A 12999-nucleotide genomic window follows, 5' to 3' on the forward strand; every position below is an offset into this window, starting at 1 on the left:
TTATGCAGCACACACACCGTAATAAAGTAAAAACAAGACACAAGAAAAGTCCCACCCTAATTTAGACAAATAGAGAACATTTTAATACATTCCTTGACAACTAAAAGAGCAAAGCGCCAAGGCATCTAGTCAAGTGAGACCGGGTCGAAGGAGAAAAACCGTGACGAGCATTGTTCAGATACAAGGAGTGGATTGGGCCCGGTCAGTGCTTACCATTGGAATTTGAAGACATTTTGAGAAAGGTTTCCTGAGTTCAGCAGGGCAAGGGTGCAGGCAGTGTCTGAGGAGGGAGCATCATAGTCGGGGAGCTTTGGGTCAAAATCATGGTGAAGATTTCTCTGTTCCAACTAAGTCTGTTTTTTGGAAGTCAAAAATCTCCAGCAGGATGAGGCTGAGAGGTGTAACTGGAGACCGTTTCAGGGGCTTGGATACCTCTTTGGTGAATGAATGCTAAGTAGAATTACTGCTGCAGTGAAGAACATAGCAGGAGAAGCTCCTAAGTTCACTTTGACCAGTGATGCACCTCCAGCAGATACACAAGCAATTTAGTCTCAGACTTCTCCTGGTTCTCTGAGCAGTTTTTGTGCAAAAAGTCCTCAGTTTGGGGATTTTGCCATCTAGGCATCTTTAGCACTGCTAAGGAGTCCAGCACTGATGGGACAACATCTGTGGGATCAGGACTCACTCAGGCTGAGTCCAGGTGCAGGTTCAGATGGTGGGAGCCTTTTGTGTCCATATGGCACTTAGCAGAAGGCCATCAAACTAGCCCATGGAGTCATGCTGGAAGCCCTGTGTACAAGTAAAGGTGCAAGACTCAACAGCAGGGCTGGCCTCTGAGGGTTCAAGGCAGGCTTCAGGCAGCAAAACATGTATTCCAAGTACAAAGCAATCTTTCCCGGTGCACTGCTGGTCACCACATTTGGCAGTCCTCTGAGAGTCCTTCCGCAGGTCCATGAGTGAACTGATGAGTGGGTCTGCAGGTCTTTTTTAATACCCTGGTGCTCTTCCTCTAGAAAATAGGAGAAACGTCTCTAAAGGCTCTTTGAAGTACATGACATTTCCTTACTCTCCTGCCCTGGCTCCAAGCTGGCTACAGTGAAAATATGGAGGTGATAGGCCCTTTGTGTGAAGGCAGAGCACCACACCCTATTTAGTTGCAAGTGAGGCTGTGCTCTGCTCCCCCATTCTGCCTGCAGATGGCCCATTCAGGCATCCCTAATCTCTCTATTGTGTGATTGTCTGGGAAGAATTCAGAAAGTCTAACAGTGATTTTTCATTACAATTTCATAGATGTCAAAAATGAACTGGCTACCTGGCCCCTATCACAAGTTAACCCTTATTAAATGTAATAAGGCAACACAATGTTATCCTATGAGATAGGTAGGCCTCACAGCAGCAAAAATGAATGTAGGAGTTTTTCACTACCAACCTTTTAATTACAATACACCCTGCGTTACGGGCTACCTAGGGTGTACATTAGGGATGACTTATTCACTAGAATGGGACTTTAAGACTTGGCATGAGGTTATATTGTCAAGTTGAAACTTTAAACCTGTATTCAGGCTGCAAAGGCAGTCCAGCGACATGTTGTAAGGTGCTACTTAAGGTAAGTGCACAACAAATGCTGAAGGCAACTGATAGCATTTAATTTACAGCCCATGGTTATGTGGTACACCACTCTGACAAGGGAAATATACGTAAATTAGATATGCCAATCAGATGTACGCCAATCAAGCCATGTTTAGGGGAGTGAGCACAAGGCTGTTAACACTGGTTAGCAGTGCTGAAGTGCACAGAGTCCTAAGGCAAACAGAAACAAATGACAGAATGCACATGGAGGTAAGCGGCCAACATGTTTAAGAGAAGACCACCCTAAGGATGACAGATCTAACAACCACTTACAAAACAAATGTGGGTTAAATGTTACAGTTTTCACCCATTTAAAAAACTTCACATTCTTTTCACAGATGCATTCAGGTAGTTCAATGTGGTTGATTAGTTAAGTCTGATGGGACATGTAAATGTCACCATATTCTCATTTCTCAGTTGCATAGGTAGTTCTTGCATGAGTGCACAGTCATCAGCTTGCAGTCATCATCAACAGCTGCAAGTTAAGAGAGTGCCAGTGATGGCAATCTCAATATACATGTGTCCATGTGAACATGCAATTGAAGGCACTAGCGCCCAGGGAAATGGGCATTGACAGATTAAGTGATGTGCAGCTCATTGTCTGTCCTGCTGTGGCATTGTGTTGTTCTCCTTCAGTCGACTGGTTATGCATGTACAGCGCTGATGCAAGTACATGGAGTGTAGGCCTTTGAGATGCTAGCCATGGGTCACTGATCCTCTGAAATGATACAGTGGGCAGCAAATGAAGTGCAGCCAGTACTTTGAAAGGAGTAGGTATGACATTAGAGCAGTCATGTGAGCTCTTATTTTCATTCTATAATCATTTCCAGAATCACATTAGGAATGTATTGGTACAGTGGTAAAGAGAGTGTGGCTCTGCCTATATAGCCCCTTTCTCTTTCAATTATTAATCATCATGAGAGGGGAAGGGGCAGTTCAAAAACACATTTGCTGATATTGTGCAAAATTTGGCAGCATATGTTTTGCTTTCTTTTATGATCTGAGTGTGTGCGACTGTTTTTTGATCTGATACGGCACATTTGATAAAGTGTGCCGTGCAAATCTTGTCAATCCCGCCCCACCCCCATTTTGCACTGACAGATGATTATTACATCGGTTCAACAGTATTGATTTGGGAATGTCCAATGTAAATACACCCGTTTTTAGATTTTTGTTTAATGACGTAAATCTCTCTGCATGTTTTCTTTGGTTGCGGTTATTGTATTGTATTGTATTGTTCTGCAATTGCATTTGTATAGCGCTTACTACCCCTGACGAGGCGTTGAATTGCTTTTTAGGCGGGTAGCACGCTACTCCGGGACCTATAGACGATTAGTGTTGAATTAGTATAGTGAAACATGCAAGCACATTTTAAGTGGTGGATAGGTTAGTCAGTTATTTGGATTTGGAATGATAGCAGAAGGATAGAGGAGGAAAAAAAAGGTTTGGATTTATATAGCGCTTGTTACCCCTGATGGGGTGTTGAAATATGCTATTCAGGAAGCCCATAAAGGATTAGTGGTGAATTAATATGGTGAAATATGAAAGTAATTTCAGTGGTGGATATTAGTCAGTTATTTGGAGTGAGAAGGATAACGGAGGGATACAAAGGGAAGAAAGGTTTGCATTCATATAGCACTTGTTACCCCTGATGGATGTTGAATCGCTTTTCTGGCGAGTAGCACGCCACTCCGGAACTCATAAAGGATTAGTGTTGAAAATTAGTATAGTAAAATATTAAGTTATTTGAGTAGTGGATATGTTTTTCAGTTATTTGGGTAGAGACGGGTAGGTGTCAGGATAGTGAAGGGAAAGAGGTTTGTATTTATATAGCACTTGCTACCCCTGATGGGGTTTTGAAGCGCAAGTAGCACGCTACTCTGGAACCCATCAGGATTAGTGTTGAATTAGTATAGTGAAACATGAAAGTAATTTTAGTGGTGGATATGTTAGTCAGTTACTTGGATTGAGAAGGGTTGGGGAGGGGTAGAAAATAAGGAAGAGTTTAGAAAAGTTTGTTTTGGGGGATCGGTATAGTAAAAGAGGTCTAAGATGATGCATGGAGGGGTAGAGTAGGAGAGAGTCTAGAAAGGGTTATTTTGGGGATCATAGTATTGGTATGGGGTTTGGGGTTAAATGAGAGAGTGGATGTAGAGGATATATTGAGCGAAGTATTGGCTGAGAAATAGGGAAGTGCATTGGAAATGCTAAATTAGAAGCAAGTGATAAATATATAGATCCACATAAGTGCATTGAAAGTATATAGATGCATAATGGAGGTATGTATATTGGGCAGCATTTCTGGCACTGTTCCTGACCAGTCTCAAACAGGCTCAAACAGGCAACTGCCCTTGTCCTCTCCGCCCTTAACAGGCTCAAACAGGCAACTGCCCTTGTCTTCTCCGCCCTTAACAGGCTCAAACAGGCAACTGCCCATGTCCTCTCCGCCCTTAGCCTCGACGCCCGGGCTGAGACGCCCTAAGCCTGAATTTTATAGCCCTAGTAATCAGTGACCCCCTCAGCCAATGGGAACCCTAGCCCTAACACTATCCAATCACAACACTAGCCCTAAAAATCTAGAACCAATAGGAGACCAGGACCTTACAGCCAATCTTAGCCCTAGTCCAAGCACCCAATCAGTTAAAAAATGCTAATCTCTACGTACAATAGAGGCCCTAGCCCTACCAGTAGTCCCACCCCAAGTTCATGCAACCATTGGCACAGGATGCCCTTGTCCCTACTTCCAATAGAAAGCCCAACCCTACTCTTAGTCCCACAACCAGTCCAGCAACCAATCACACCAGAAGCCCTAATTGCTACTTCCAATTAAAAGCATAACCCTAGCCCTAGTCCCACTCTAGTCCCAACAACCAATAACACAGGAAACCCTAGTCCCTATTTCCAATAGAAATCCTAACCCTAGCTCTAGTCCCAACCCAACATTTATTGAATCACAGACCTAGAAACCAATCAGAACACTCAAATACCCAACCAATGAGGATACTAGACCTAATCCAATAGAACCATCAGATACAACCACCAATCAGTGTACACATGTACCACACAATATCAGACCATATAAGGTCACAGCGACCTCAGACAAGGTTTGCTGGCCAGAGAGTTGGAAGCTGCTTTTCCTGTTTAGAATCTCCTGGGAGACAGACAGGCTCAATCTACACTTTGGACTTCTGCAGGTAAAGGCCTCACTAACTTGAAATCTAACAATACTGTTTGAATAAAACTTTAATCCATCTACTGGCCAAACAACGAAGTGCACAGGACGCTCCTTTGCTGGAGCAGCTGTGCGCACGATAAATACCTGTAACATAACATAACATAACAACACAGTCCCTAGTAAACACAGTTTAAACAGCTCACAGAAGCACCCTCTGAGGAGGGAGGCAGGGGGCTAGTTTCACTGGCTTGTGAACACAAAATGGTGGCTGGGGGTGCACTGTTTTAACATACAGGTCTTAGCACAGAGCAAAGGAGAAATTTGGAGGGAAAACTTAAAGTCACCAGCAATGAGAGGGAAAAACTACAGAGTTTGGACTGCAAATCCCACCATTCAACACGTTAAATGGAAGCAATCATGGGCCGGAAAAAACACAAGTTTAAAACACAAAACAGGTGATAAAATATCCAATCACAGGCAGGTTAAAACTACAATGTTTTAACTGTAACAACCACAGGCAAAGACAGAAACCACAGAAAAGGACTTTTGTTTTGGGGAAGAGAAGGCACTAGTCTGTCTCCTTACCACTTCCTGCACTCTGCTCACTACAATTTGGGGCACAGGGAGGCTGCAACTGATGGAGGAGAATGATTTGTGGTGCACCCAGCAAGGCCTTAAGGGGCCTGGGCTAGTGTGAGGGGACGGCTCAGAGTTGCCTGGTAGTTGAATAACCAATCCCCAGTCCTGGGTCTCCTGGCCCGGGGGGGGGGGGCTAAGGGGCTGGGGAGCTGCTTTTCCTGTTCAGAATCTCCAGGGAGACAGACAGGCTCAATCCACACTTTGGACTTCTGCAGGTAAAGGTCTCACTAACTTGGCATATCCTGCTTGTCTGTACTACTTCAGTAGATGTGGATGTAACTTTGGTGAATTAGGCATAACCATGTGTGGTTGTACTTGTATGACCTAGCATGTGCCCTTCTTGACTCTAACCTTTCCTCTCTCATTTTAGAGGAGAATTCTCCATGTTTTGTCCATGCCCGTTTACAGTTGTCTAAATGTGTGAATAGATCTCCACTTGCATCTTATTATCAGCATTAAAGGGATAGGGGTGAATGGCGCATAGATCTATGACCGACCCTTTCTGAGCTGGCGTTTCGGAGTATATGAGGTAGTTCTACAATAGCACTCTTGCTCATAGTAATAGTGAGGTTCAAAAACCTCCAAGAACAGCTCTGTTTATGCATTTAAAGTAATTAATGAACCTACATAGACAGTGAAAAATCGTATAATTTAAATTTGAGCGCCTTGATCACCCTTCCGGATTATCAAAAAAAAAATTGCTATTGATTTAAATGAAAGCAGAATGATTTTATTTATAGTGTTCATAAGACAATATACGAGAAACTAATATTTATCACTTTGTTTCAATATTTTCTTTCCCAGCTAAAGTCCATTTTCAACATTCGGCAGAACTCATTAAACACCTAATTAAAGCTGGAGTGAACTACACAATGCAGGTGTGTATTCGAATGTTTTACATGTTTAGTATCAATTCAGTGAACAAAAACCTACAAGAATCCTGATTCGAAATAATCAAAAATAAAAGCTGACATAACTTTGACAAGTAGAGAAAATCTCAAAATCACTTGGAGATAAAAACGTTGCTTTTTTAGACTATGGAGCCTATGTTTATCATGTCAATTTTGTCTTCAACTTGTTTTCAAAGCATTTGTTACAAACTTTCTCTCCCATCATTTAAATAATTAATTGTCAGTGGTGAATGCCAACAATATCAAAATCATGCCATTTCGGTGTCTTAAGCAAAAAAAAGCAAAATCCATAGATTGCCATTTTGGTGATAATATCCCTAAGTGTATTCGTTGTTAGTTGGAAATCAGTGACATTTGAAGATAGACTATAATAAGCAATCATTTATTCACAACTATGTCACCTGGCCTTAAAATGCCTTCTAACCAGGCCAGAGTTACTTTCTATATGGTCCATAGAAGAAAACGCCATAACAACTAATGATATCAAATATGGCTAGAGTGCATGAGATCTGCATCTGCAGGAGCCCATGAAGGTGTGCAGGTGAGGATGGTGTTGCTGTTTAGGAAAGGTCAGGTTTTGTCAGAATAATAATGTGATACTAGACAAGAGATGAAATACTATAAAACCCCAAGCAGGTGGCGCATTGCCTGAGATCTGCATGCCCATGCTTTTAGAGGGCCTGGTTCACAAAGGGAGAGTTATACTTTTGTCTAAATATATGATTGTTTGCAAATCACAAAGTAATTTTACTATTAGCATGTTTATAACTGTGGAGACTCCGTTTGTGATTCTGGATGTCTTCGCTAATCTTTGCATTGGTAATGGAATCACTGGCTTACACACTCAGAAGATTTCAATAACTAGCGGGTGTACCATGGGAAGAATCACATTATTTTAGAATATGCAACTATTGTGCTTATTTATTGAACAAAAATGGGTCTTATTTTTTGTTTTGCATTAGTTGGCACAAATATGGTTAAAGTTTAGGCTGGTGGTTAATTGATCTAAATCCGTTTAATTCACTTTCCCCAACGGGATTCTGACTCATTTGCTAATTTCTGAATTAGAGTCTCTGGAATTAGATTTACTATCCCCACTCTAACATCAGCAAAAGTAGGGAAAGTGTGGACTTGGGAGGTGGTTGATTTGGCATTCCAACAAGAACGTAAGCAAAAGCACCAAACTTGTTGGAGTCTGCAGAGGTGAGATTTGCTATACCTACCCAATCTGAGCAGGAGTAAGGAAAGGGTTGGACTTTGGAGTGGTTACATATCCTCGTCCCACTGCAAAATAAGCAAAAGTAGCACAGTGTTGGATTTTAAATGAGTTAGACTTAATAGTCCCACTCCAATGTTATCAACAGTAGGGGGAATGTTGGAATTTTGGGGTGTTGGGTTTACTATTACCACTCCAATATAATTAAAAGCAGAAAAAGTGTTGGACTTGGATGGGTTAGCTTTACTATTCCCACCCCTATCTGAATGAATGAATGAAAAAGCACTTGTAGACCATGTGGTTACCCGAGGGCATCCAAGCGCTATCAGTGGCGCTCCTAGACTTTCAGCAGATCAAGGAAAAAGGAAAGTTTTCAATTGTTTCCTAAAGTTCAGATAATTAGGTTTGAGCCGTATATGGTCCGACAGATGGTTCCAAAGCGTGGCCGTGTTATATGAAAACAGACGGCATCCTGTTTGTGATCTCCTGATCTTCGGTACTAGGATTAGGCCTTTTTTGTCAGATCTCAGTGCCCTACATGGTCGGTAGGGCTGAATCAAGGAGGGAATCATTGACCAGCCCTTGCCAGTGAGGGTTTTATGTGCAATGCACAGCGATTCAAATTGAATTCTTTCTTGGATTGGTAGCCATTGTAAAGTGGCAAGAGCAGGTTTAGCAGAGAGGTGACTGGGGATGTTCAATAAGAGGCGAGCTGCACAATTTTGTACAGTTTGCAATATTTTGGTTGAGATCTGAGGGGCTCCTAAATAGAGGGCATTGGCATAGTCAAGCCGTGATAAAATTAACGTTTGAACTAGTAGCCGTTTGGCCGCAAAAGGAAGCAGGGGATGGATACCTCGGATCATTCTTAGGAGACCATAGCGGCTGGCTGCGACCTTTTGGGCTTGTTCCTTAAAGTTGAGATTACAGTCAAGCCAGACCCCAGACTCTTAATCTGTTTTTTCTGAGCAGGCGGTGAGCACAGACAAAAGGGGTCTAGGTTTGATGGGGCCGAGTGACCCAGGAGCATGAGCTCAGTCTTTGCTCCATTAAGTTTTAAGAATGAGTTATCCATCCATCTGGATATCTTCTCAAGACATAAGGCCAGACCAGGACCAGAATTGTCTTGCTGATTAAGGGAGACAACTAACTGGGTGTCATAGGCATACGCATCCATCTTTATCCCCTCTGAGCACACAATTCCTGCTAGGGAACTCATATAGATACTGAACATAGATAGACTAAGGGAATATCCCTGGGGGACTCCACGTGTCAGGGGCATTTGCTTCAATGTGAATTCCTCTTTGAAGACTGAGAAAACTCAGTGTTTCAGGAGGGACTGTAGCCATTTCAGTGCTGTTCCAGAAACTCCTACCTCCCTAAGTCTTTGGATCATCAATTGATGATTCACCATATCGAAGGTTGCGCTGAGGTGTAATAAAATCAGAGCAGCGCAGCCTCCGACATCAAGAATTTTCCTCGATGATTCTACCACGGCTAGAAGAGCGGTCTTGGTGCCCTGTTGGAATCTAAATCCTGTCTGCATGGGATGGGGGCAATTATTATCTTCCAGGAATCCAGACAGAGCAGTGTTCACATGTTTTTCTGCTAGTTTGCTGATTCCATGTAGCAGAGCGATGGGTCTGTAATTTGCCCACTCCTCGGGGTCCAGGTTCGTTTTTTTCAGAAGTGTTTTAGCCTGGCTTGTTTCCATAAGGGGGGTACAATTCCTGTACAAAAGTGAGGTGTTTATCTCTTCTAGTTTACCTGGTGTTACGATATCGCTGATTTGGTTTAAAATGGTGGGGGGAGCAGGATCAGCAGGGGAACACAATTTTAGCAGTCTTAGATAGCTTTGGGAGAGTTTAGGTCCAAAGACAGAAATTCTTCTAGCAGGGCTTGTGTTTTGGGGATTATGGTATCTGTTGGTGGGGCGGTTTGTAGGTCTGTGGTCCGCTGGAACAACTTATAGATGTTTAACATTTTAGCAGAGCCGTTTGAGCAGCTTGCTGTCGTAATAAAGACTATCTCTAGTAGAACCAGCAGGGGTTCTGTCCCCTGGGCCTGGTCAGGCGCGGACGAGCGCAGACGGGCTTGCCTGAGGCGCACCTTCGGCTGTTTATGAAGCCGATGTCTTCGTCTAAGCATCTGAAAGCTAGAACGCTGATGTGGCAAACGAGTTTGGCCCCCCTGAGCTTTAACACAGCTCGTGCGTGCAAAAAGCAAGTATTGTTTAAAACACAGATGAACATCAATTTTAAAAGAAAGCAATAGCAGTAGCACCTTTTAAAGCCCCAACACATTCATTATAAATTCCCTCTAGTGCAGCGAACTTCAATCATGCTGCCATTCTTGTTTAAAGCAAAAGCGGCCATCTGACCTACAATAGAAAAGGGTTGGCCTTTGGAGGGGGATGAACTTACTGGTTATATTCCAACATAAGCAAAATCAGGGAAACTGTTGGACTTTGGATGGTTTGGAATTATTGGGCCAGATTCACAGAACTAACTTAAGACAAAATCCTAAACTTACTACCATTTTGGTATTCACAGAAGGCACTTACTCATTTTGGTATTGACAGAAGACACTTACTCATTTCGGTATTCACAGAAGTTAGGACTCCTAACTTTAGGACTCCTAAATGCCTTCTGTGAATACTGAAAGTCTTAAAATTAGGATTTTTCTCAGTTTCGTAGTAGCAAAGTTGAGAAAAATCCTAATTTTAAGACTTTCGGTATTCAGAGAAGGCATTTAGGAGTCTGAAAGTTAGGAGTCCCAACTTTACTACTACTAAATTGAGAAAAATCCTAATTTTAAGACTTTCGGTATTCACAGAAGGCATTTAGGAGTTCTAAAGTTAGGAGTCCTAACTTTACTACTATTAACTGAGAAAAATCCTAATTTTAAGACTTTCGGTATTAACAGAAGGCATTTAGGAGTTCTAAAGTTAGGAGTCCTAACTTTACTACTATTAACTGAGAAAAATCCTAATTTTAAGACTTTCGGTATTCATAGAAGGCATTTAGGAGTCTGAAAGTTAGGAGTCCTAACTTTACTACTACTAAATTGAGAAAAATCCTAATTTTAAGACTTTCGGTATTCACAGAAGGCATTTAGGAGTTCTAAAGTTAGGAGTCCTAACTTTACTACTACTAAACTGAGAAAAATCCTAATTTTAAGACTTTCGGTATTCACAGAAGGCATTTAGGAGTCTGAAAGTTAGGAGTCCTAACTTTACTACTACTAAATGGAGAAAATCCTAATTGTAAGACTTTCGGTATTCACAGAAGGCATTTAGGAGTCCTAAAGTTAAAAGTCCTAACTTTACTACTACTAAATTGAGAACCATCCTAACTTTAAGACTTTCGGTATTCACAGAAGGCATTTAGGAGTCCTAAAGTTAGGACTCCTAACTTCTGTGAATACCGAAATGAGTAAGTGGCTTCTGTGAGTACCAAAATGAGTAAGTGCCTTCTGTGAATACCAAAATGGTAGTAAGTTTAGGATTTTGTCTTAAGTTAGTTCTGTTAATCGGGCCCTTAGTTTTCAATCCAATCTGAGAAACAGTTGGGAAAGTTTTGGACTTTTTAGGAGTAGATGTACTATTCTATCTCTTAGATATTTCTTTAAAAAGGCATTTAAATATAAAAAAATAAAAACATTTAGACGTAACTAAAACTAAAAAAAATTAAAGTTAAATTAAAGTAAATCAAATTTTAAAAATAACAAATAAAATAAAAAATAAAAGAAATTAGAAATATGTATAAATAAGGCAGTTGCATCTGTTCCACCACCCAAAAAAGATTATTTAAAATATAAATTGAAATATTATTAATATTAAATTAATTATTAAGTCATCACAATTGAACAATACATATATAATTCACTTGCAAACTTTTATATTTAAATAAACTGATCAATAAATTCACAATTATTAAAAAAAACACATAGTTAAAATAACATTCAGTCAATTAAATAATTTACAATATGAATTATCAATAAATAAGTTCATTTATATAAACCAATGGAAACAATTAAATACAATGTTAATTCAATACTCTGCAGCAATTAGAGCTTTTCAGACAATGATCATTGGACCACTGGAGGGCGCCAGAGAGCAAACTCGTTGTTTCCTGCTTCTTGTTGGCGTTCTGCAGCCGTGACGGTGGGGAGAGGAGTGGCGCAGTTTTCGGACTGAGGGCAGAGGACCGCCGTGGAAGAGCCAACCCCTGAACCATCCAGCCGCGAGCCCTGCCGCGAACCCGCGAGCCTGGAGGCAAGGAAGCAAAGACCGGTCCGGAGATCACAGTCGGTAAGGAGTCACAGGGCAGACAGCTGTTAGATGGAAAAGCGAGCGGGCAGGCGGGCGGTGTGAGCGCTGTGGTAGCGCTGTGAAAACAACGCCGTCCTGCCGCCTGCTGCTACCGCAACCGTCACTGCCACTCTTGTCTCTCCAACGGCAGCGGCACCAGAGGTACTGCTGCAGCTTATTGTGGAGCCCCGTGTGGGCCGAGTTAATCAACTTGATAAAAGGGCAAACAAACTTTCAAAACTCTCAAATCTTTTAAAACTTTAAGAACTGCCACCCCTGTCAACCAAACAACGTCAGAGGGGGAGCAGCTCGCAGAGGAGCCCGTGCGGGCCGGCGAACAGGCGAGGAAAGGAGGAGAGGTGGAGGAGGGGGAGCGCGCGTTGAGCGCCGAGTGTTGTATAACAGTAACAGCGTTCCTAACACCGCACCCACCCACCAACCCTCCTACCCTCCCGTCGCCAATACATCCACTCGCCAGGAAGTGGGAAAACCTCCCAAGTACCGAAGGGTCATGTAGGGGCCTAACAACCTCTACGTTAGGGCAGCTTTGGGTGGCATTAATCCCCGTCGCTGCATAGACGCAGTGACGCACCAACGTAGGACAAGATACAGCCCAGAGCAGTGGCTTGAGTATCCAAGAGCATCCAAGAGCACATCCAATCTCCCACAAAGTCGACACCGACAAAACCGACAAAGAGGAGCAAGGGTCCGAGATCAAGAACCAGCCACGCACGCTTAATGCGGTTGGGCGGGCAGGTGTGAGGACATTAAGAGCACAATAAGAGCGTTGTGATAACAACACCGCCGCTGCACCAGTTTTCTTTAAATACACAGCCGACAAGGGGGGAGATAAGGGTCCCAACACCAAGTACAAAGACCTGCAACAGTCGGTCCGTTAGGTCCGTTAGGTCAGCTCGGACAGCGATACCCGAAGAAGCGGCTAGAAGCCAGCAGCGCCCCAGTCAAAAAAACAAAAAATAGAAAAAAAGGGCGTCACTAGGGCAGCCGGAGGTATATGCAAAGCAAGACAAAATGAGATCTGGTACTAAAAGGCAAACTAATCTCAGTAAAAAGCAAAAAAAAAGTAACCTGAAATTAATCCTAAAAGAGTCCTTAT

At 42.4% G+C, this 12999-nt stretch overlaps 1 protein-coding gene across 2 annotated transcripts in view; it reads left to right on the top strand.

The window, feature by feature from the left end:
• DPP10 (dipeptidyl peptidase like 10) overlaps positions 1-12999 on the top strand; it is a 1755202-nt gene that overhangs the window by 1717869 nt on the left and 24334 nt on the right. For both annotated transcript variants that reach the window (XM_078683981.1, XM_078683980.1), the window contains exon 25: positions 6248-6321. In XM_078683981.1, coding sequence (XP_078540107.1) covers positions 6248-6321 — 74 coding nt within the window. The remainder of the gene's footprint in view (positions 1-6247; positions 6322-12999) is intronic.

This window comes from Lissotriton helveticus, chromosome 3_1, assembly GCF_964261635.1.
Source record: "Lissotriton helveticus chromosome 3_1, aLisHel1.1, whole genome shotgun sequence".
NCBI lineage: Eukaryota > Metazoa > Chordata > Amphibia > Caudata > Salamandridae > Lissotriton > Lissotriton helveticus.